At 44.0% G+C, this 24,300-nt stretch overlaps 1 protein-coding gene across 1 annotated transcript; it reads left to right on the top strand.

Moving 5' to 3' along the window:
• The first annotated feature begins 292 nt into the window (after positions 1 to 292).
• LOC132764140 (SLAM family member 9-like) lies at positions 293 to 24,300 on the top strand. Its single transcript, XM_067472382.1, has 6 exons — positions 293 to 516; positions 5,194 to 5,526; positions 8,193 to 8,492; positions 9,217 to 9,339; positions 11,459 to 11,550; positions 21,353 to 24,300. Exons 1-6 carry the CDS (start codon positions 453 to 455, stop codon positions 21,449 to 21,451), a joined length of 1,011 nt encoding a protein of 336 aa, XP_067328483.1. The 5' UTR covers positions 293 to 452; the 3' UTR covers positions 21,452 to 24,300.

Here is a 24,300-nt window from a genome sequence, read left to right as displayed (position 1 = left end):
AAACCCCGCCAGTATTCAAATTTGGGCCAGTGAATGAAAATACCCCCTGCATATCAGATACTGACATTATGATTCATAACAGTAGCAAAATGACAGTTATCTACTGTCACTACCTCTGAGGATACTTGTCATAGATGCAGGCGAAAGGTCAGGAGAGAATGCCTCTAGACCATGGCCATATAGCCCAAAAAAACCTACAGCAACCCAGTGATTCTGGCCATGAAAGCCTTCGACAATACATGAGGGCTTGAGTTTGTCCTTCCCTAATTCAGCCCGCCTACTTCCTGGCAGCTGTGTTTCCCCTCTTTGTTCAGAGAGGCCCAGAGAAGGCAGAGCATGGCTCCAAAGTCCTCCTCCTCGACTGCAAAGATGGGGGAGAAGACCCCCCAAAGTGGGTCTCTTTGAAAGGAGAAGGGTCTTCCTCTCCCTTGGCCGGAGGGACTGGCAAGCCAATGCCACCATGGAGCTCTCCAAGGACTGCCCTCTTCTCCATCACCTTCATCTGCTCCTTTCTTGGTAAGTCCAAGGAGGTCCAAGCAAAGCCACCAGTTTGGAAGGATGAAGAGCAAGGAACTGATCCAGATGGGCCTCCAACCTCCCAACAATTAAGTAGTAATTAATTATCACTACTACTACTACTACTATTATTATTATTATTATTATTTTGCAGCTAGAAAGGAAGCACAGAATATCAAAGATGGAACAATTAGAACCCTTCCTTCTTTCCTTCCCTCCCTCTTTCTCTACCTCTTTCCTTTCTTCCCCCCTTTTCTTTTCCTTCCCTTTTATCTCCTTTCTTCATTCTTTATCTCTTTCCTTCCTTCCTTCGTTCTTTGCTTCCATGCTTCCTTCTCTCTTTCCTTTTTTCTTTCCCTCCCTCCCTCTTTCTTTCTTTCTTTCCTTTGCTTTTTGCTTCCATCCTTCCTTCTTTCCTTCCTTCCCCCTTTTCTTTTCCTTCCTCTTTCCTTTCTTCTTTCTCGACCTTTCCTTCCATCCTTCTCTCTCTCCTTTTTTCTTTCCTTTCCTCCTTCCTTCCTTCCTTCTATCCTTCTTTCACTTTTTGCTTCCATTCTTCCTTCTTTCCTTCCCTCCCTCTTTCTCTACCTCTTTCCTTTCTTCCCCCCTTTTCTTTTCCTTCCCTTTTATCTCCTTTCTTCATTCTTTATCTCTTTCCTTCCTTCCTTCGTTCTTTGCTTCCATGCTTCCTTCTCTCTTTCCTTTTTTCTTTCCCTCCCTCCCTCTTTCTTTCTTTCCTTTGCTTTTTGCTTCCATCCTTCCTTCTTTCCTTCCTTCCCCCTTTTCTTTTCCTTCCTCTTTCCTTTCTTCTTTCTCGACCTTTCCTTCCATCCTTCTCTCTCTCCTTTTTTCTTTCCTTTCCTCCTTCCTTCCTTCCTTCTATCCTTCTTTCACTTTTTGCTTCCATTCTTCCTTCTTTCCTTCCCTCCCTCTTTCTCTACCTCTTTCCTTCCTTCCCCCTTTTCTTTTCCTTCCCTTTTATCTCCTTTCTTCATTCTCTGTCTCTTTCCTTCCTTCCTTCACTCTTTGCATCCATGCTTCCTTCTCTCTTTTCATTTTTCTTTCCCTCCCTCCTTCCTTCCTTCTTTCACTTTTTGCTTCCATTCTTCCTTCTTTCCTTCCCTCCCTCTTTCTCTACCTCTTTCCTTTCTTCCCCCCTTTTCTTTTCCTTCCCTTTTATCTCCTTTCTTCATTCTTTATCTCTTTCCTTCCTTCCTTCGTTCTTTGCTTCCATGCTTCCTTCTCTCTTTCCTTTTTTCTTTCCCTCCCTCCCTCTTTCTTTCTTTCTTTCCTTTGCTTTTTGTTTCCATCCTTCCTTCTTTCCTTCCTTCCCCCTTTTCTTTTCCTTCCTCTTTCCTTTCTTCTTTCTCGACCTCTTTCCTTCCTTCCTTCTCTCTCTCCTTTTTTCTTTCCTTCCTTCCCTCCTTCCTTCCTTCCTTCTATCCTTCTTTCACTTTTTGCTTCCATCCTTTCTTCTTTCCTTCCCTCCCTCTTTCTCTACCTCTTTCCTTCCTTCCCCCTTTTCTTTTCCATCCTCTTTCTCTCCTTTCTTCTTTCTCTATCTCTTTCCTTCCCTCCTTCACTCTTTGCGTCCATGCTTCCTTCTCTCTTTCCTTTTTTCTTTCCCTCCCTCCTTCCATCCTTCTTTCACTTTTTGCTTCCATCCTTCCTTCTTTCCTTCCCTCCCTCTTTCTCTACCTCTTTCCTTCCTTCCCCCTTTTCTTTTCCATCCTCTTTCTCTCCTTTCTTCTTTCTCTATCTCTTTCCTTCCCTCCTTCACTCTTTGCGTCCATGCTTCCTTCTCTCTTTCCTTTTTTCTTTCCCTCCCTCCTTCCTTCCTTCTTTCACTTTTTGCTTCCATTCTTCCTTCTTTCCTTCCCTCCCTCTTTCTCTACCTCTTTCCTTCCTTCCCCCTTTTCTTTTCCTTCCCTTTTATCTCCTTTCTTCATTCTCTATCTCTTTCCTTCCCTCCTTCACTCTTTGCGTCCATGCTTCCTTCTCTCTTTCCTTTTTTCTTTCCCTCCCTCCTTCCATCCTTCTTTCACTTTTTGCTTCCATCCTTCCTTCTTTCCTTCCCTCCCTCTTTCACTACCTCTTCCCTTCTTTCCCCCCTTGTCTTTTCTGTCCCCTTTCTCTCCTTTCTTCTTTCTCTTCCTCTTTCCTTCCTTCCCCCTTTTCTTTTCCTTCCTCTTTCTCTCCTTTCTTCTTTCTCTTCCTCTTTCCTTCCTTCCCTCTTTTCTTTTCCTTCCTCTTTCTCTCCTTTCTTCTTTCTCAACTTCTTTCCTTCCTTCCTTCCTTCCTTCCTTCCTTCCTTCCTTCCTTCTCTCTTTCCTTCTTCTCCTCCCTCCCTCCCTCCCTCCCTCCCTCCCTCATAGTCCGAGGATGATGGTCCTCCAAGTGTAGTGTCCTGGTGATGTAGGTGACTGTGGAGCCCTATTCTTGATCTGCATCTTCTCCCGCAGTGAGAAGGTAAAAGGTGGTCCCAGTCAGGGTTGGTTTGATGCACCTTCCTCTTGGCACCTTTCTCTATTTCGCCCTCCATTCGTACCTCTTCAAATTCTGCAGCACTGCTGGTCACAGCTGACCTCCAGCTGGAGCGCTCAAGGGCCAGGGCTTCCCAGTTCTCAGTGTCTATGACAGAGTTTTTAAGGTTGGCTTTGAGGCCATCTTTCAATCTCTTTTCCTGCCCATCAACATTCCGTTTTCCATTCTTGAATTCAGAGCAGAGCAACTGCTTTGGGCATCCGGACAACTTGGCCGGTCCAGCGGAGTTGATGGTGGAGGACCATCTCTTCAATGCTGGTGGTCTTTACTTCTTCCACTACTCTGGCATTTGTCCGCTTGTCTACCCAAGAGATTTGCAGGATGTTTTGGAGACAACATTGATGGAATCGTTCCATGAGTTGCATGTAGCGTTTGTAGACTGTCCACGTCTCGCAGGGTTGGGAGGACAATAGCTTTATAAACAAGCACCTTGGTCTCCCTACGGATGTCCCCTACGGTCCTCAAACACTCTCTGCTTCATTTGGAAAAATGCTGCACTTGCAGAGCTCAGGCGGTGTTGTATTTCAGTGTCAATGTTGACTTTTGTGGAGAGATGGTTGCCAAGGGAGAAGAAATGGTCAACATTTTCTAATGTTACACCATTAAGCTGTATCTCTGGCATTGGAGAGGGGTTGGCCGGTGACTGCTGGAAGAGCACTTTGGTTTTCTCGATGTTCAGTGACAGGCCGAGCTTCCCATTATTTATTTACTTATTTATAACCCGGTCTTCTCGACCTCCGGAGAGGGACTCAGGCCGGCTAACAACAGAGGTTTCAATATAGTAAGATAAAAACAAATATACATCATCAATATAAAATACATTAAAATACGGTTCATACAAATTACAAAAAAGTCAGTTCGTCAGAGTGAAATCACAAATTCATCACCATCCGCCAGTAAGGTCAGCAGTTATTGACTCAATCACCATTCTGCAAATGCAGTATCCCAAAGCCATGATTTTACCAGCTTTCTAAAAGTCAGGAGGGAACGGGCAGATCTAATCTCCATCGGGAGGGAATTCCAGAGCCGAGGGGCCACCACTGAGAAGGCCCTGTCCCTCGTTCCCGCCAAATGCAATTGCGAGGGAGGTGGGACCGAGAGCAGGGCTCCTCCAGAAGATCTTAACAACCTTGATGGTTCATAGGGGAGAATCCATTCGGACAGGTAAATTGGGCTGGAACCGTTTAGGGATTTATAGGTCAACACCAGCACGTTGAATTGTGCTCGGAAGCTGATTGGCAGCCAGTGGAGCTGACACAATAGAGGAGTCGTATGCTCCCTGTACCCCGCTCCTGTTAGTAGTCTGGCTGCCACTCGTTGGACTAGTTGTAGTTTCTGGGCAGTCTTCAGAGGCAACCCCACGTAGAGAGCATTGCAGTAGTCTATACGGGATGTAACCAGAGTGTGTACCACCGTGGCCAAGTCTCGCAAGCTTCTGCAAAGGTGTTTAGAGTGGCTTGTAGGTCTTCTTCTGAATGCGCACAGATGGTGTTGTTATCAGCATACTGGAGTTCTATAACACATGTTGTAACCTTGGTTTTGGCTTTCCGTCTGCTGAGGTTAAATGGCTTGCCATCTGTCCGATAGATGAGTTCCACTCCAGTGGGAAGCATCTCCCAGCAAAGGAATCCCCTGAGGCAGGAAGCAGCCAGCTTTGAAGCTGCAAGGCTATTAAATACTGATCAAGCCCCCCCCCCCACCCCCGGTTCTTCCCAATGTCAACAAACCTAGTATAAAAGTCTTTGTTTTTCCAAAGTTGCAGGCTGAAAATATTCTGGAATAAACAAAATGTGTTTGGATCTCCAAGATAAACAGAAAAGGACGGGAACTCCGTTTGGGACTTTCAGCGGGGCTTTTTGGAGGAAGCAGACACTTTGATCATTTTTGCTTATCTTTCTTCTCCCCATTCCTATTACCTCCTACATTGCCATATAAAATCCAGATTATTTGCTTTGAACTGGATGATATGGCAGTGTAGACTCATATAATCCAGTTCAAAAAAGATCATGTGGATTTTCTGCTTTGCTGATCTGGATTATATGGCAGTGTAGAAGGGGGCTGAGTCTTGTTTAAGAGCGGAAAGCAGAATAATAATAATAATAATAATAATAATAATAATAATCTTTGTTTAAGGTGCTGTAAATGATCCGATACAGATGCCCGGCTACCAGGTCAATGGGATGCTGAATGGAACAGTTTTGTTGTCCATCAGAAACATTTCCACACCAGAGACGTTACATAGCATCGATTGGGATTTCCAGCTGCAAAGTGGCACACGGTTGAAGATAGCCGAATTCCGAGATGGGGCACTAGTGCGTGGGAATCACAATGACCGGTTGGAACTGGCGGATGAGACCAGCCTGAGGATCCGAAACCTGGAGAAAGAGGACAGCGGGTTGTATACGGCCCGGGTGAACTTTCGCTCGAATGAGATTCAAGAGCATTTGTACCACCTCAAGGTCTATGGTAAGTACCAGATAAGTCGGCCTCATGGATAAGTCTTGGGCCAAAATTATGGATTTTGATGTGACCTATTATGGGAGATATTGCCAAGCTGGAAGGTGTCCAGAGGAGGGCAGCTATAAGGACCAAAGGTCTGGAGACTATGAATCCCTCTGAGGAGCGGCTTAAAGAACTGGGTCTGTTTAGCCTTCAGAAGAGAAGGGTGAGAGGAGACATGAGAGCCATATTTAAGTATTGGAAAGGCTGTCAAAGGTAATAGTAAGCAGGGCTTGTTTTCTGCTGCTCTGGAGACTAGGACTCAATGGAGCCATGGGTTCAAATGACAGGAAAGGAGAACATTAGGAAGATCTGAAAACCCATCAGGAAGAGAGGGTGGGTTATTAATAAAGTATTACTATTACTAATAATATTCCACCTGAACATTAAGAAGATCTGAATCCCTTCAGGGAGAGAGGGTGGATTATTAATGAAGTATTATTATTATTACTAATAATATTCCACCTGAACGTTAGGAAGATCTGAATCCCTTCAGGAAGAGAGGGAAGGTTATTAATGAAGCATTATTATTATTATTATTATTATTATTACTAATAATTATACTTTATTAATAAATTATTAATAAATTATTAATAAGTAATGCAGTCATGCTGGCCACATGACCTTGGAGGTGTCTATGGACAACGCCGGCTCTTCGGCTTAGAAGTGGAGATGAGCACCACCCCCCAGAGTTGGACACGACTGGACTTAATGTCACCTTTACCTTTACCTAATAATTTATTCATTACTAATAATGAGACAACCTGGCTAAATGGCACGACCTAAAAGAATTGTGCGACTGTGGAGCAGAACAGACAACTCTGCATCTGTTTGTTTGTCAGCAATGTCCTGCCTCATGTACAGAGGAAGAGTTGTTGGAGGTTACAGATAATGCAGTTGCTGTTGCTCGTTTTTCATCAAAAGATATTTAGCCACTTGTGCTCCTTCTATTTTTATCAGTTTTATGCTAATTTATGCAATGCTTTTAATGTGAAATAAATAAATAAATTACTAATAATAGACTTTATTTATATTCTGCTTTATCTCCCCGGAAGGACTCAGAGCGGATTACACTTTTACATATATAAGGCAAACTTTTAGTGCCTTTTAAATAGTGAACAACGACATGCAATATCAGACAGAGGTAAATGCCTTTCTTTTTCCATCTCCGGCGTCCGGAGGTAATGTTCATCTCCAGCCATGGGAAGATGCTCTTGTTCCATTTATCCACACCAAAGAGCCTGTTGTCCATAGATTTTCTTCTGTCATTGCCGGCATGTCTATATGGGGTGCCTTTTTACTTTCCCACCAAGACAGTACCTATTGATCTACTCGCATTACATGCTTTCAAACTGCTAGGTAGGCAGAAGCTAGGACTGACAGCCAGTCAGCAGATTTCCTACATCTAGTGATTTATTATTATTTTCTTGACCGGAATGGCTGTCCAACAGTGGAACTCTCTGCCGTGGATTGTAGTGGAAGCTCTTTCCTTGGAGGCTTTTAAACAGAGTCTGGATGGCCATCTGTTGGGGGTTGCTTTGATTGTGCTTTTCCTGATTGCAGAGGGTTGAACTAGATGGCCCATGTGATGTATTCCAACTCTATCATCATCATATGTTGTAAAAGGCTTTCATGGCTTTTGTGCGATTTCTGGGATGTATGGCCATGCTTAGCAGCATTTTCTCCTGACGTTTCACCTGTGGCTGGTATCTTCAGAGGATCTGACGGTGGTAAAGCAATTGGAGTATAATACATACCTGTGGAATATCCAGGGTGGGAGAAAGAACCAATGTCTATTAAACAAGTCTGAATAGTGCAATTAGAAAGACTTTGAGTGGGATTCGGGGAGTGGCGTGAGCTTCTGTTGTCAGCCCCAGCTTTGGCCAACCTAACAATTCGAAAACATGCAAATGTGAGTAGATCAATAAGTACCGCTCGGGCGGGAAGGTAATGGCACTCCATGCAGCCATGCTGGCCGCATGGCCTTGGAAGTGTCTATGGACAACGCCGGCTCTTAGGCTTAGAAACGGAGATGAGCACCAACCCCCAGAGTCGGACACGACTGGACTTAATGTCAGAAGACAACCTTTACCTAACTGAGAAGATTGCATCATCAATAGTGAGGGCATCTTCCTTGGAGACTAGGACGCGGAACAATGGCTTCAAACTACAAGAGAGGAGATTCCATCTGAACATTAGGAAGAACTTCCTGACTGTGAGAGCCGTTCAGCAGTGGAACTCTCTGCCCCGGAGTGTGGTGTGGCTTCTTCTTTGGAAGCTTTTAAGCAGAGGCTGGATGGCCATCTGTCAGGGGTGATTTGAATGCAATATTCCTGCTTCTTGGCAGGGGGTTGGACTGGATGGCCCATGAGGTCTCTTCCAACTCTTTGATTCTATGATTCTATGATTCTATAAGTAGCCAGGCCTTTGTTCCCTATTGCCTGGAGACATCCTTTGTCTGGGTGGCATTCCCTGGCCCTTGATTGCTTGCTGCCAGGGGCGGTTCCTGTGTCTGGATGGTTACTGTTTTGATTCTGGTGTTTCTCAAAGGTAGTAGCCAGTTTTTGTACATTGTCAAGGGAACAAAGGCATGGCTACTTTGGAAAGAGTACTCTTCTCTCTATTTTTAACAGATCCTGTTCCGGTGCCGCAAGTTCTCCACCAAATAGTCTCCAACTCGTCAACAAGCTGTAATGTGACCTTGGAGTGTTGGCTGTCTGAAAAGGCCGGACTCAACGTCTCCTGGAGGATCGGGAATGATCTCAGGACCTTAGAAGGAAGTTCAGGCTGGTATCAGCTCTCCTCCGATGGCTGGCGTCTCCATGTTTCCATGCGGACCAGTGCAAAGGACTCCAACTTCACCTGCCTGGTCTCCAATCCGGCGGATCAGAAGAAGGCCTCCTTTGACTTGCTCTCTGTTTGCCCCCACGAAGGTGAGCCATTCACATCCCACATCCCAGATCCTTCATCTATATAAATAAAAACGTAATGTTCATTTGTGGGATTAACTCAAAAACCACTGGACAAATTGAGATCAAATTTGGACACAAGACACCTAACAACGCAATGTATGTCCTTCACTAAAAAAAAAATGATTTTGTCATTTGGGAGTTGTAGTTACTGGGATTTATAGTTCACCTACAATCAAAGAGCATTCTGAATCCCACCAACGATGGAACTGAACCAAACTTGGCACACATGACTCCCATGACCAACAGAAAATACTGGGTTTGGTGGGCAGTGTTCTTTGCTGCCCGGCCCTTTCTCCAAGTCCAGGCTTCCCTCCATGCTAGAGACAAAGTAAACCATGTTTTGGCACATTGCTGGGATCATGAGTCGTGCCATGCTTTACTTTTCAGTTGCTTGCAATCACATTGTCTCATTGTGTACCGGCAACAAAGGTTAAACCCTTGTGCCGGCAGGTTTGAAGACCGACACGTTGGTGGTTCGAATCCAGGGAGAGCATGGATGAGCTCCCTCTGTCAGCTCCAGCTCCCCATGCGGGCACATGAGAGAAGCCTTCCACAAGGATGGTAAAACATCACCAATCAGGGGTGGGGGCGTCCCCTGGGCACAATACATTGTTTTGTTTTGTTTATCATTAAAAGGCATTGTTTTTTCAATAGCCAACATTGGATGTTTTGTTGCTTTTCGCAGGTGACGGAGCATTACGGGCACGATGGTTGCCCCTCGTGATCATCGCGGTATTTTTATTCCTGGCAGTGTTTGTCACAATCGGTTTTCGTATGAAAGAGAGGAAATGTTTCACCAGCAGACAAGGTAAGGAAAGGAACTTTAGAGCAGAAGGAAATCTGCCTTGGTCCGAGCAAAAACATCCACTTGGAAGCAACATCCTGTGTTTGTATTTCCATGTCAGCTGTGCAGATTTCCTTCTCAGTGTCATGGCCAGAGCATGGAAATACAGTACATGCATGAGCTTCTCGGTCACACAGTTCCATCTACACCAGTGGTTCCCAACCTGTCATCTGTGGACCACTAGTAGTCCGCAAGGCAGCAACCACCCAGGCTTTGAAGCTGCAAGGCCATTCAATGCTAATCAAGGTGGCCAATGGCCACATTCACACTTGCCTCAAACAGACAGGAGTTCTTTCCACCAGCACCTCCCAACAAAGGATTCCCCCAGGCAGGAAGCAGCCAGGTTTTGAAGCTGCAAGGCCATTCAATGCTAATCAAGGTGGCCAATGGCCACATTCACACTTGCCTCAAAGAGAGAGGAGTTCTTTCCACCACCCACCTCCCAACAAAAGATTCCCCCAGGCAGGAAGCAGCCAGGCTTTGAAGCTGCAAGGCCATTCAATGTTAATCAAGGTGGCCAATGGCCACATTCACACTTGCCTCAAACAGACAGGAGGTCTTTCCACCACCCACCTCCCAACAAAGGATTCCCCCAGGCAGGAAGCAGCCAGGTTTTGAAGCTGCAAGGCCATTCAATGTTAATCAAGGTGGCCAATGGCCACATTCACACTTGCCTCAAACAGACAGGAGTTCTGTCCACCACCCACCTCCCAACAAAGATTTCCCCCAGGCAGGAAGCAGCCAGGCTTTGAAGCTGCAAGGCCATTCAATGCTAATCAAGGTGGCCAATGGCCACATTCACACTTCCCTCACAGACAAGCGTTCTTTCTCCTACCCTGGACATTATTTTGACACTACTATGCTATGAATGGTAAAAGTGACTGGGTCCAATCTCAAGCCCTCCCGACAGATGGCCATTCTGCCTCTGAATCATAGTATTGTAGAGTTAGAAGAGATCCCAAGAGCAACTCCAAGCCCATTCTGCCATGCACAGAGACACAATCCAACCACTCCCGACAGATGGCCATTCAGTCTCTGCGTTGTTGTGCCTTTTCTGAGCTGTATTGCCATGTTCCAGAAGCATTTTCTCCTGACATTTTGCCTGCATCTATGGCAGGCATTCTCAGAGGTTGCCTGCCAGGTAACACCTTCCCTCCAGGCAGGAAGCAGCCAAGCTTTGAAGCTGCAAGGCTATTCAATCCTAATTAAGCTGGCCAATGACAACATTCATGCTTGATCATAGACAAGAGTACTTTCTTCCATCCTGGACATTATTCCACATCTATATAAACCCCCCAAGCCTAGTTTCCAAAAGACCTCACAACCTTTGAGGATGCCTGACATAGATGTGGGTGAAACGTCAGGAGAGAATGCTTCTTGAACATGGCCAGACAGACCCGAAAACTCACAGCAACCCAATAATAATAATAATAATAATAATAATAATAATAATAATAATCGCACAGTCCTAGATGCTTGGGAACTGTTTGACTTGCGATTTTGTGATACAAAATTCAGCATATAGATCTCATTTGCTGTAACATACTGTGCTATTGTGTCAATAATAATAATAATAATAATAATAATGGGTTGCGGTGAATTTTCAGACCTGGAAACTTCACAACCTCTGAAGATGCCTGCCATAGATGTGGGCGAAAGGTCAGAAGAGAATGCTTCTGGAACATGGCCAGACATACTCGAAAACTCACAGCAACCCAATAATAATAATAATAATAATAATAATAATAATAATAATAATGGGTTGCTGTGATTTTTCAGACCTGGAAACATCACAACCTCTGAGGATGCCTGCCATAGATGTGGGCGAAATGTCAGGAGAGAATGCTTCTGGCACATGACCAGACAGCCCGGAAAATTCACAGCAACCCAGTGACTCTGGCCATGAAAACCTTCAACAATATATTTTATACTCAGCTGGAAACGTGGGACAGGAGAAGCTTAAATGGGGACGTCCCTGACCAACTGGGACAACTGGTGGTATCCAACTATCCTATGCTGGTGGGATTGGGGTTGGGTTTTTGAATTTCAGGGAAGGTGATGTGCCTCCTTTTCCGTTCTGCAGCTGACCCTGCCAGGCCAAGAGTGACCACTCCTGAACATCTGTCCTATGAGAACCAAAATGAGAGGAATTCCCCTGAAATCGGCAATTACGAGGTGAGATGATTTCTCAGAACTGGGTGAGATCCGGTCGTTCAGCATGTCCAAACCATTTCTCCAATTATTATTATTATTATTATTATTATTATTATTATATAAGGATTTTTGGGTAAGTGCCATGTGCGGACAATCTTAAATCTCTAATAAAGTGCTTCTGGGACGTATTGCTGGGGTTTCCTATTCTGGAAAGGCACACCGGAATAGCCAGGTCTTCAAGCTCTTCCTAAAGACTGCCAACGTGGGGGCTTGTCTGATGTCCTTGGGAAGGGAATTCCAGAGTTGGGGGGCTACCACCGAGAAGGCCCTGTCCCTCGTCCCCACCAGCCGCGCTTGCGACGCAGGTGGGATCCTGAGCAGGGTCTCTCCGGATGAACAAAGGGAGCGTGCGGGTTCATAAACGGAGATGCGGTCACGCAGGTAGGCAGGTCCCAAACCATCCAAGGCATCTACAGTGTCCAATTGATGCGGTTTGATCTGCAAGGCCATTCAATGCTAATCAAGGTGGCCAATGGCAACATTCACACTTGCCTCCAACAGACAGGAGTTCTTTCCACCACCCACCTCCCAACAAAGGATTCCCCCAGGCAGGAAGCAGCCAGGGTACTTTATTTGTATCTGACGTGTGATCTAATACAGCAGCCAGCAGAGTGTCTGCTGTAGCCTCATCTTGTTGTGTTTCTAATAATAATAATAATAATAATAATAATAATAATAATAATAATCACACAGTCCTAGATGCTTGTGATCGACTTGTGATTTTGTGATACGAAATCCAGCATATCGCTATCATTTGCTGTGACATGCTGTGTTTTTGTGTCAGGATAATAATAATAATAATAATAATAATAATAATAATATGCTGTAACCTGTGTTTTTGTGTCAGGATAATAATAATAATAATAATAATAATAATAATAACAACAACAACAACAACAACATGTGGTGACATCCTGTGTTTTGTGTCAGGATAGTAATAATAATAATAATAATAATAATAATAATAATAATAATATGCTGTGACATCCTGTGTTTTTGTCAGGATAATAATAATAATAATAATAATAATAATAATATGCTGTGACATACTGTGTTTTTGTGTCAGAATAATAATAATAATAAGTGACATCCTGTGTTTTTGTATCAGGATAATAATTATAATTATAATAATAATAATTATTATTATTATTTGAAGAAAAGGATTGAAGAGAAACAACTAGAAAAGCTGACACGATATGAGGATTTAAAGATCGAACTACAAAGACTCTGGCACAAGCCAGTCAAGGTGGTCCCAGTGGTGATGGGCACACTGGGTGCAGTGCCTAAAAACCTTGGCCTGCACTTAAAAACAATTGGAAAAGCTGACACGACATGAGAATTTAAAGATCGAACTGCAAAGACTCTGGCACAAGCCAGTCAAGGTGGTCCCAGTGGTGATGGGCACACTGGGTGCAGTGCCTCAAGACCTTGGCCTGCACTTAAACACAATTGGCGCTGACAAAATTACCATCTGTCAGCTGAATTACCAAACTAACTCAGCAGAAACAAAAGCAATATCCTGTTGACCCAGTGCAGCACTAATTTGGTTCTCCCAAAGCAATTAAAAGGGGCCATCATAAGCCACCTGCTCAGGAAGACAAAGAAGCGAGTGTAAGGAACGGTTACTTTATGATCCCGCCAGGTGTGCTATTATCAGAACGGCAGAAATAATAGATCGGCCGTTGTGAAATGAAAACGATAAGTGCTTGCTTTGAGTCTGCTTTGCTAGCACAGAAGGCCGTGAAAATGGGAAATTGCAAAGATCATCCCTCGGAGGGATGGAGTGCAGCAGGATCTCTCCAAAAAACAACACCACATTTGGTTTTCTCAATAGTTAAACCAGAAACACAGTCATGTATCCACACTGCACTGTGATTATTTATTTATTTTATTGTGTCGGGAGCAAACCAAACAGTTGTATTTGTATTTTTTAAAAAACACACACACACAAACACAAAGTTTGCAAACTTGGCGTTCTATCAAATGTCCTTTGACCAGTATCTGGCCACTTGGAGTGCCTCTGGTGTTGCCGCAAGAAGGTCCTCCATTGTGCATGTGGCAGGGCTCGGGTTGCATTGCAGCAGGTGGTCAGTGGTTTGCTCTTCTCCACACTCGCATGTTGTGGATTCCACTTTGTGGCCCCATTTCCTGAGGTTGGCTCTGCATCTCGTGGTGCCAGAGCACAGTCTGTTCAATGCCTTCCAAGTTGCCCAGTCTTCTGTGTGCCCAGGGGGGAGTCTCTCATTTGGTATCAGCCATTGATTGAGGTGCTGGATTTGAGCCTGCCACTTTTGGACTCTCGCTTGCTGGGGTGTTCCAGTGAGTATCTCTGTAGATCTTGGAAAACGATGTCTTGATTTAAGTCGTTGACGTGCTGGCTGATACTCAAACAGGGGATGAGCTGGAGAATATTTGAATATTTCTCTCCAAATGCACGACATACAAAATCAGATATTCGCCTTTTTTTTTAAAAAAAAAAAAAAGCTGCATTCACAGTACAAGAAGGAGCTAGATATTGGGTTGTTGTTTGTTTCTGGAAACAAATAATTAATGAGTATTCATTTTTGTTTATACACATTCACTGCCTTGGTCCTTTCACTATTGGCTGCTACTTCCCGGCGGATGTCAAGTGGTGCAATACCGGCTAAACAGTGTCATTTCTCCATATTTCTCTCATTTGGTATCAATGGGTCTGAGCCTGCCACTTTTGGACTCTCACTTGCTGAGGTATATACAGTAATCAGAAAATATCCATTCAAAAATAATGAAACGTGTCCAGATCTGTATGCAAATGGCAACTTAGAATCATAGAATCAAAGAGTTGAAAGAGGCCTCATGGGTCATCCAGTCCAACCCCATTCTGCCAAGAAGCAGGAATATTGCATTCAAATCACCCCTGACAGATGGCCATCCAGCCTCTGCTTCAAAGCTGCCAAAGAAGGAGCCTCCACCACACTCTGGGGCAGAGAGTTCCACTGCTGAACAACTCTCATAGTCAGGAAGTTCTTCCTAATGTTCAGATGGAATCTCCTCTCTTGTAGTTTGAAGCCATCGTTCCTTGTCCTAATCTGCATGGAAGCAGTAAACATGCTTGCTCCCTCCTCCTCCCTGTGGCTTCCTCTCACATATTTATACATGGCTATCATGTCTCTTCTCAGCCTTCTCTTCTTCAGGCTAAACATGCCCAGCTCCTTAAGCCGCTCCTCATAGGGCTTGTTCTCCAGAGCCTTGATCATTTTAGTCGCCCTCCTTGTGCAAAATAAGTATAGCATACTTTACCATTCACTCAAATTTAAGTAATTAGAGGAAACTATTTCTTGATTTAAGGCATGTTGGCTGATATCCGAACAGAGAATGGGCCGGAGATATCACTGCCTTGGACCTTTCATTATTGGCTGCTACTTCCTGTCAGTGCACCTATTGAGACGAATTGGTTGGGCATCGAACCCTTTCCATAATATCACTAAGCTGGCTCCGAAATGCCCACTCACAACCTTGTGCACTTGGCATCTATTCCAGTTCTTATTGTATTTTCCATGTAGTAACTGAAAAGCCTTTCATCTACGTGAGACATTTAACCGAGCCATTTTCCTTAGCTCCGAGCTTTATCAGAAAAGATAACGTTTATGGTGGCAAATAAAAAGTTGGCATGATAAGGTCCAACTAGAAATGCCACACTGGAGCCAAGATATCATTCAGGGTGATAACTAAACAAAGCACCATACGCATTATTGATTATACTTCATGGTACGATACTGGTTCCTGGGTTATAAACATCATTTCCTACTTGGTTCCCTCATAAAAACATAAATTGTACTAAATTGCAAAAACATGTCTTCAATTACGGAAGCAAGGAAGCTTCTCTCTCTCGGCTGCCCCACAGATAAGGGTGTGGACCTTGGGAAACTGCAACTCCCAGGACTGCATAGTATAGAGCTATGGTATTGAAAGTAAGGTCCAACTGTATTAATTTCACAGTCTGAATGCACCCAGAGAATAATAATAATAATAATAATAATTATTATTATTATTATTATTGCTCGCATTTCTACCCCGCCCTTCTCAACCCCCGAGGGGGGGCTCAGGGCGGCTCATGGACCCTGGGAAACTGCAATTCCCAAGACCAATTCGTGAAGATACAACATTTAAAGCAAGGTCCAGCTGCATTCATTCCACAATGGAGATGCACCCAGAGAAGCGTATGGACCTTGGGAAACTATAACTCCCAGGAGGACTCCATCGCATGGAGCCATGGCATTTAAAGTGGGGTGCAAGGGCATTCATTCCATACTGTAAATGCACCCAGAGAAGGTTCTGGACCTTGGGAAACTATAACTCCCAGGAGGACTCCATCGCATGGAGCCATAGCACTTAAAGTGAGGTGCAAGGGCATTCATTCCACAGTGAAGATGCACCCAGAGAAGGGTATGGATCTTGGGAAACTATAACTCCCAGGAGGACTCCATCGCAGGGAGCCATAGCACTTAAAGTGAGGTCTAAGGGCATTCATTCCATCCTGTAAATGCACCAAGAGAAGGGTATGGGCCTTGGGAAACTATAACTCCCTGGAGGACTCCATCGCATGGAGCCATAGCACTTAAAGTGAGGTCTAAGGGCATTCATTCCACAGTGAAGATGCACCCAGAGAAGGGTATGGATCTTGGGAAACTATAACTCCCAAGAGGACTCCATCGCAGGGAGCCATAGCACTTAAAGTGAGTTGTAAGGACATTCCTTCCATACTGTAAATGCACCAAGAGAAGGGTATGTACCTTGGGAAACTATAACTCCCAGGGGGACTCCATCGCATGGAGCCATAGCACTTAAAGTGGGGTGCAAGGGCATTCATTCCATCCTGTAAATGCACCAAGAGAAAGGTATGGACTTTGGGAAACTATAACTCCCAGGACCGTATAGTATGGAGCTATGGTATTTAAAGTGGGGTCCGAGAGCATTCATTCCATCCTGTAAATGCACCAAGAGAAGGGTATGGATCTTGGGAAACTATAACTCCCAGGAGGACTCCAGCACATGGAGCCATGGCATTTAAAGTGGGGTGCAAGGGCATTCATTCCATCCTGTAAATGCACCCAGAGAAGGCTATGGACTTTGGGAAACTATAACTCCCAGGACCGCACAGTATGGAGCTATGGTATTTAAAGTGGGGTCCAAGAGCATTCATTCCATCCTGTAAATGCACCAAGAGAAGGGTATGGACCTTGGGAAATTATAACTCTCAGATTATGGACTTTTTGGGAAATTATGTGGATGGAAACAGGGCAGGAAATCATCCTTTGAGGCTACTCTAAGCTTTTCCTTGCCCTTTTAAAAAGAGCTTTAGTTCTTCCAAGGGCTACCCTAAAGAAAAAGGGACTAGTGCAGTGGTTCTCAATCTTCCTAATGCCATGACCCCTTATTACAGTTCCTCATGTTGTGGTGATCCCCAACCATAACATTGTTTTCGTTGCTACTTCGTAAATTTTGTAATTTTGCTATTGTTATGAATCACAATGTGGAAGCACATGTGATATGCAGTATGTGTTTTCATTCACTGCAACAAAGTTGGCAAAAATATCTACGTTTGAATACTGGAGGGGTTGGATTGATTTTGTCATTTGGGAGTTGTAGTTGCTGAGATTTATAATTCACCTACAATCAAAGAGCATTCTGAACTCCACCAACGATGGAATTGAACCAATCTTGGCACACAGAACTCCCATGACCAACAGAAAATACTGGAAAGGTTTGGTGGGCATTGACCTTGAGTTTGGGAGTTGTAGTTCACCTACATCCAAAGAGCGCTGTGGACTTTAACAATGATGGATCTGGACCAGAAAATTTCCAGAAAATACTGGAAAATACTAGCCTGAAATAACCTACAACAACCCAATACTGGAAGGATTTGGTGGGCATTGATCTTGAGTTTGGGAGTTGTAGTTCACCTACATCCAGAGCACATTGTGGACACAAACAATGATGGATCCAGACCAAACTTGGCATGAATACTCAATATGCCCAAATGTGAACACTAGTGAAGTTTTGGAAGAAATAGACCTTGACATTTGAGAGTTGTAGTTGCTGGGATTTATAGTTCACCTACAATCAAAGAGCATGCTGAACTCCACCAATAATGGAATCGAACCAATCTTGGCACACAGAACTCCCATGACCAACAGAAAATACTGGAAGGGTCTGGTGGGCATTGACCTTGAGTCTTGGAGTTGTAGTTCACCTACATCCAGAGAGCACTGTGAACACAAACAATGATGGATCTAGACCAAACTTGGCACGAATACTCAATATGCCCAAATGTGAACACTAGTGAAGTTTTGGAAGAAATAGACCTTGACATTTGAGAGTTGTAGTTTCTTGGATTTATAGTTCACCTACAATCAAAGAGCATGCTGAACTCCACCAATGATGGAATTGAACTAAAGTTGGCACAGAGAACTCCTATGATCAACAGAAAATACTGGAAGGGTCTGGTGAGCATTGACCTTGAGTTTTGGAGTTGTAGTTCACCTACATCCAGAGAGCACTGCGAACACGAACAATGATGGATCTGGACCAAACTTGGCACAAATACTCAATATGCCGAAATGTGAACACTGGTGAAGTTTTGGGGGGAATAGACCTTGACATTTGGGAGTTGTAGTTGCTGGGATTTATAGTTCACCTACAATCAAATAACATTTGAACCCCACCAATAAGAGAATTGGGCCAATTTTTCCACACAGAACCCCCATGACCAACAGAAAATACAATATTTTCTGATGTTCTTTGGCGACCCCTCTGATATCCCCTCATGACCCCTCCAAGGATCCCGACCCCCAGGTTGAGAAACACTGGACTAGCGGGACATCGAACAGAGCCAAAGAGCACACAAATGCATTACGGTTTTGCAAATAATCCTTGAATTTCCCTATTTCTAAGTACACCGCTGTTTACAATGGAGACAGATGGGTGGTACAGCCAGTACTAATATCCTGGCAAATGTTTGCGGCGCAAAACTATTTGAATAATTCAAACACACCTCAATTAACCAGCATCCCAGCTGTCACGACCCATAATTTTCTCAAAGAGGATCTAATTTGTCTTGTTGAACTTTCCCTGCCCTATTTTGGTTAGCTGAAAACAAGTCTAACCATGTTTTCTGCAAGGATTCCAGGAAGGTTATTCCAGTTGCTTTTGTTTGCATCCGCAGTTGAATATTTGAATATTTCTGTCCAAATGCACAACATACAAAACCAGATATTGACCATCTTATTTTTTTAAAACCTGCGTTCACAGTCCAAAAAGGAGAAAGATATTGGGTTGTTGTTTGTTTCTGGGAACAAATAATTAATGAGTATTCATTTTTGTTTATAAACATTCAACCGGAAAGTAATTCCTTTATTTATTTACAGTACGAGGGTCGAATGGAAAGTAATGCCTCCACCTTCGTTACTTGGGAATGAGAATATTTTAATAAATCAAACGCAGAAATAATCCTTAGAATGTGCTCTTTAGCTACCACTATTCACTTTTCCATATAACCACCAGACAATTGGATACATTTCTGCCAATGATGAACAAGTTTTCTGAAGCCGTCACAGAAGAAGTCGACACTCTGTTTCCGCAACCCATCATGCACAGATCTTCCGATAGCCAAACAAAGCGATAAAGTGACCCACTATTCACTTTTCCACACAATCACCAGACAATTAGATACATTTCTGCCAACAATGAACAAGTTTTCTGAAGACGTCACAGAAGTCTGTATGCTTTCATTTCAGGCATCAGCATCCCTGGTACCCATCATGCACAGATCTTCCGATAGCCAAGCAAAGCGATAATGTGACCCACTATTCACTTTTCCATGTAATCACCAGACAATTGGATACATTTCTGCCAATGATGAACAAGTTTTCTGAAGACGTCAAGGAAGAAGTCTATATGCTTTCATTTCAGGCGTCAGCATCCCGGGTACCCATTGTGCACAGATCTTCCGATAGCCAAGCAAAGCAATAATGTGACCAACACATTCTTGTGACATGCTGATTATGCTTGAAATTTCTCTCTGAGTGATACGATGATCGTCCTGAATCAAATCTGTCAACCTTTTGCTTGTGAAACTCAGTGGTTGCTGTCACAGGACGTCCAACTCTTTATTTGCCACGCAAGTCAGATGTTCCCACCTCAACATCTTTAAATTTACTCATCCAACGACACACAACACAATCACCATAAACAGCTTGCATTCTCGGATGAATCTCTTTTGGGGTGACACCTTCTGCTGTCAAGAATTCAATGACTGCACGTTGCTTAAGTAGCATTGACTGACCATCTGCGCAGGATTCCACACTTCGCATTTTAACAAGACAACCATTCAATGCTAAGGCTTCCCACCAAAATAGAACTGTAGAGGAGAGTCTACTGAACAAGCCAGTACCTGCCGCATACCAGTACTGCCATCTGTTGAGGAGTTACGAAGGTGGAGGCATTACTTTTCACTTTAACAACACAGCCATTCAATGTTAAGGCTTCCCGCCAAAATGGAACTGTAGAGGAGAGTCTACTGAACAAGCCAGTACCTGCCACATACCAGTACTGCCATCTGTTGAGGAGTTACAAAGGTGGAACATCTGACTTACATGAAAAAGACTTGGACGTCCTGTGACAGCAACCACCGAGTTTCACAAGCAAAAGGTTGACAGATTGGTTCAGGGCGATCGTCGTATCACTCAGAGAGAAATTTCAAGCATAATCGGCATTTCGCAAGAACGTGTCGGTCACATTATTGCTTTGCTTGGCTATCACAAGATCTGTGCACGATGGGTACCCAGGATGCTGATGCTGGTTGTGGAAACAGAGTGTCGACTTCTTCTGTGACGGCTTCAGAAAACTTGTCATTGTTGAAATGTATCCAATTGTCTGGTGATTATATGGAAAAGTGAATAGTGGGTCACATTATTGCTTTGCTTGGCTATCAGAAGATCTGTGCACAATGGGTACCCAGGATGCTGATGCTGGTTGTGGAAACAGAGCGTTGACTTCTTCTGTGACGGCTTCAGAAAACTTGTTAATCATTGGCAGAAATGTATCCAATTGTCTGGGGATTATATGGAAAAGTTAATATTGGGTCACATTATTGCTTTGCTTGGCTATCAGAAGATCTGTGCATGATGGGTACCCAGGATGCTGATGCTGGTTGTGGAAACAGAGTGTCGACTTCTTCTGTGACGGCTTCAGAAAACCTGTTCATCGTTGGCAGAAATGTATCCAATTGTCTGGTGATTATGTGGAAAAGTGAATAGTGGGTCACATTATTGCTTTGCTTGGCTATCGGAAGATCTGTGCACGATGGGTACCCAGGATGCTGATGCTGGTTGCGGAAACAGAGTGTCGACTTCTTCTGTGACGGCTTCAGAAAACTTGTTAATCATTGGCAGAAATGTATCCAATTGTCTGGTGATTATGTGGAAAAGTGACTAGTGGAAGTTAAAGAGCACGTTCTAAGGATTGTTTCTGCGTTTGATTTATTAATATATTCCCATCCAAACCCAAGTAACGAAGGTGGAGGCATTACTTTTCATTCGACCCTCGTAAATAAATAAGTTTGCATTCACAGTCAGAGAAGGAGGTCGATATTGGGTTACTGTTTGCTTTCAGGGTGTTGGTTTCATACGTGTTCATTTTAATTTATGACATTCAACCGGAACGTCATCCATCACCATGACAAAAAAGTATCTCGGCATAGAGTTTCTCACCCTTTCTTTTCCAGGAAGCGGGCAGTTCCTTCCAGAAAAGCCTGAGGGAGAGAGCTTTGACGGTGTACTCCATGGTCCAGCCCCGTTCTCATCTCTCCAAACAGGTCGCTTAAGTCGGATGAGGTTGGAAACAAAGGATCAGAAGGGATAGCAACCTTTGCCTTGGAGCATGCAAAACTTTGGAAACTTGAAAGGTTTTGGAATTCTTTCCCAATATCCAAACACTTCTCTGCTTTCAGCGTGATGAAGCCCCAAGAAGCTTCTCTGTTGAGGACTTTGGGAAGGGAATAAATAGCAGAGTTGGGGGCATTTTTGGCTACGACATTGCCAAATTATAGTTTGGAACTGCATTAGATAGTTAATGTAGACCAGTGGTTCCCAACCTGTGGTCCATGGAGCACCAGTGGTCCACAAGAAATAAAATATGGTCCGTGGTGGCCTCACTTACTACACCATTCCAACGAGAACAACTTGTCTTGGAAAACTCTCTTATTGTGCCGAGGCTTGTGGGTGAGCAGATGGCTACTAGTGGATGGGATATGTTCTAGAGCTGATGTGGTCTACCCAATGCAATTCTCTGAATCAGCACCCCAAATAACCAAACTGAATATAAAGTTGATCAAAAGCTGATTTGTGACCCTTTTGGTACTAAGTTTGGAGAATGGTTCCTGGTCAAAGTGGTCCCTGGTCAAGTAGTCCCTAGTAAAGTAATGCCTGGTCAAAGTGGTCCCTGGTCAAGTAGTCTCTGGTCAAAGCAGTCCCTGGTCAAGTAGTCCCTGGTGAAAGTGGTCCCTGGTCAAGGAGTCTATGGTCAAGTAGTCCCTGGTCAAAGTGGTCCCTGGTGAAAGTAGTCCCTGGTCAAAGTGGTCCCTGGTCAAGTAATCCCTGGTCAAAATGGTACCTAGTCAAGTAGTCCTTGGTCAAGTAATCCCTGGTCAAATGGTCCCTGGTCAAGTGGTCCCTGGTCAAGTAGTCTCTGGTCAAGTGGCCCCTGGTCAAGTGGCCCCTGGTCAAGTGGTTCCTAGTCAAAGTGGTCCCTGGACAAGTAGTCACTGCTCAAAGTGGTCACTGGTCAAATAGTCCCTGGTCAAGTAATCCCTGGTCAAAGTGGTCCCTGGTCAAGTGGTCCCTGATCAAGTAGTCTCTGGTCAAGTGGCCCCTGGTCAAAGTGATCCTTGGTCAAAGTGGTCCCTGGTCAAGTGGTTCCTAGTCAAAGTGGTCCCTGGACAAGTAGTCACTGGTCAAAGTGGTCACTGGTCAAATAGTCCCTGGTCAAGTCATCCCTGGTCAAATTGTCCCTGGTCAAAGTGGTCCCTGGTCAAGTAATCCCTCATCAAAATGGTACCTAGTCAAGTAGTCCCTGGTCAAGTAATGCCTGGTCAAAGTGGTCCCTGGTTAAGTAATCCCTGGTCAAAATAGTCCCTGGTGAAGTAATCCCTAGTCAAAGTGGTCCCTGGTCAAGTAATCCCTGGTCAAAATGGTCCCTGGTCAAGTGGTTCCTAGTCAAGTAGTCCCTGCTCAAAGTGGTCCTTGCTCAAAGTGGTCCCTACTCAGAATGGGCCCTGGTCAAGTGGTCCTTCATCGAAGTGGTTCCTAGTCTAGGTGATCCCTGGTCAAGTAGTCCCTGGTCTAAATGGTCCCTGGCCAAGTGCTCCATGGTCAAAGTGGCCCCTGGTCAAAATAGTCCTTAGTCAGTGGTCCCTGGTCAAGTGGTTCCTCGTCAAAGTGGTCCCTGGTAAAAAAAAAAAGGTTGGGAACCACTGGTGTAAACCAACTAATGCAGACCCTATTGACACTGCTATATATAGTGCATCTTAACTGCATTATATGAGTCTACGATGACTATATCATGCATGTCCAGACTGCACTATATGGCAGTGTAGATCCAGCCAAGGAGAGCAGAATGTACTGCACAGAAAGCAGCACTTGCTGCTAATAATTGGACTGCAATGCCCAAAATCCTCCATCAAGGTTGATGAACTTTGGGACTATTTGGTTTTGCTTTGCTTTTGCAAGAGGCCTTGTTTAGCCACAGAATATCGGATTTTGTTACCTATAGAGCAACAATATTTTCGATCTGCCCTGTTGTTTAAAATGTTACCATTCTCAAGCAGTTTTGGCAAAATATCTATAACTGTGTATCCAAATTGCCACATGATATTATTTTGAAATAGTTCTAATAGTATAATACGGGTTTTTTAAAATTGCTTTATGCTGCCTAAAATATGTTTTTCCTGTTGCCTTTCTGGTATGTTTGAAACCTAGGCACAATTGCACAAAAGGATTTGAGGCATTGTGGGAACGGAGGCTTGAGAGTGCATCCACATTGCAGAATTAATGCAGTTTGGCACCACTTCAACCGTAATGACTCAATGGAATCCTGGGAGTTGTAGTTTGGCGAGGCACCAACGTATACTGGTAAAGAAGGCAAAAGACCTTGTAAAACTACAACTCCTCTGATTCCATCGCATCGAGTCATGGCAGTTCAAGTGGTGCCAAACTGCATTAATTCTGTAGTGCAGCTTCATGACATCTACCACAGATATCACCCTGGGAAAACTATAATTCCCCTGATTTCAATGGGTTTGTGGAGAACTATGTTAATTACAGCCTACCTTCAATGTTTGTGTGTCATTGTACAGGTTTGTGCGGGGTTTTTGTTTGTTTGTTTCTCTTGTGTCATGTGTTGTTATTGGGTTTATATATTAGTTTTATATACAAATAAATAGAAATACAAGAAAAGAATCATAGCGTCGTGGAGTTGGAAGAGACCCCAAAGGTCATCCAGCCCAACCCCCTTCTGCCAGGCAGAACACCATCAAAACCCTCCCCACAGATGGCCATCCAGCCTCTGCTTAAAAGACTACCAAGGAAGAAGTCTAGCAAAGCAAGCAGTTTTCTGTAGACACATTTGAATATGTTTCCTACCTTAACAGAGAATTAAAAAGGTCCTTCTACTCAA

The sequence above is a fragment of the Anolis sagrei genome, chromosome 12 (genome assembly GCF_037176765.1).
Source record: "Anolis sagrei isolate rAnoSag1 chromosome 12, rAnoSag1.mat, whole genome shotgun sequence".
NCBI classification, from domain to species: domain Eukaryota; kingdom Metazoa; phylum Chordata; class Lepidosauria; order Squamata; family Dactyloidae; genus Anolis; species Anolis sagrei.
This window is presented reverse-complemented; position numbering and strand designations above follow the sequence as displayed.

Bases quoted from the DNA above. Each gene is read 5' to 3' on its own strand.
- LOC132764140 (XM_067472382.1), top strand. From the start codon at position 453: ATGCCACCATGGAGCTCTCCAAGGACTGCCCTCTTCTCCATCACCTTC. The intron at 517-5,193 runs GTAAGTCCAAGG...TCTTTGTTTAAG, and splicing joins CTTCATCTGCTCCTTTCTTG to GTGCTGTAAATGATCCGATA. The intron at 11,551-21,352 runs GTGAGATGATTT...TTTCTTTTCCAG, and splicing joins CTGAAATCGGCAATTACGAG to GAAGCGGGCAGTTCCTTCCA.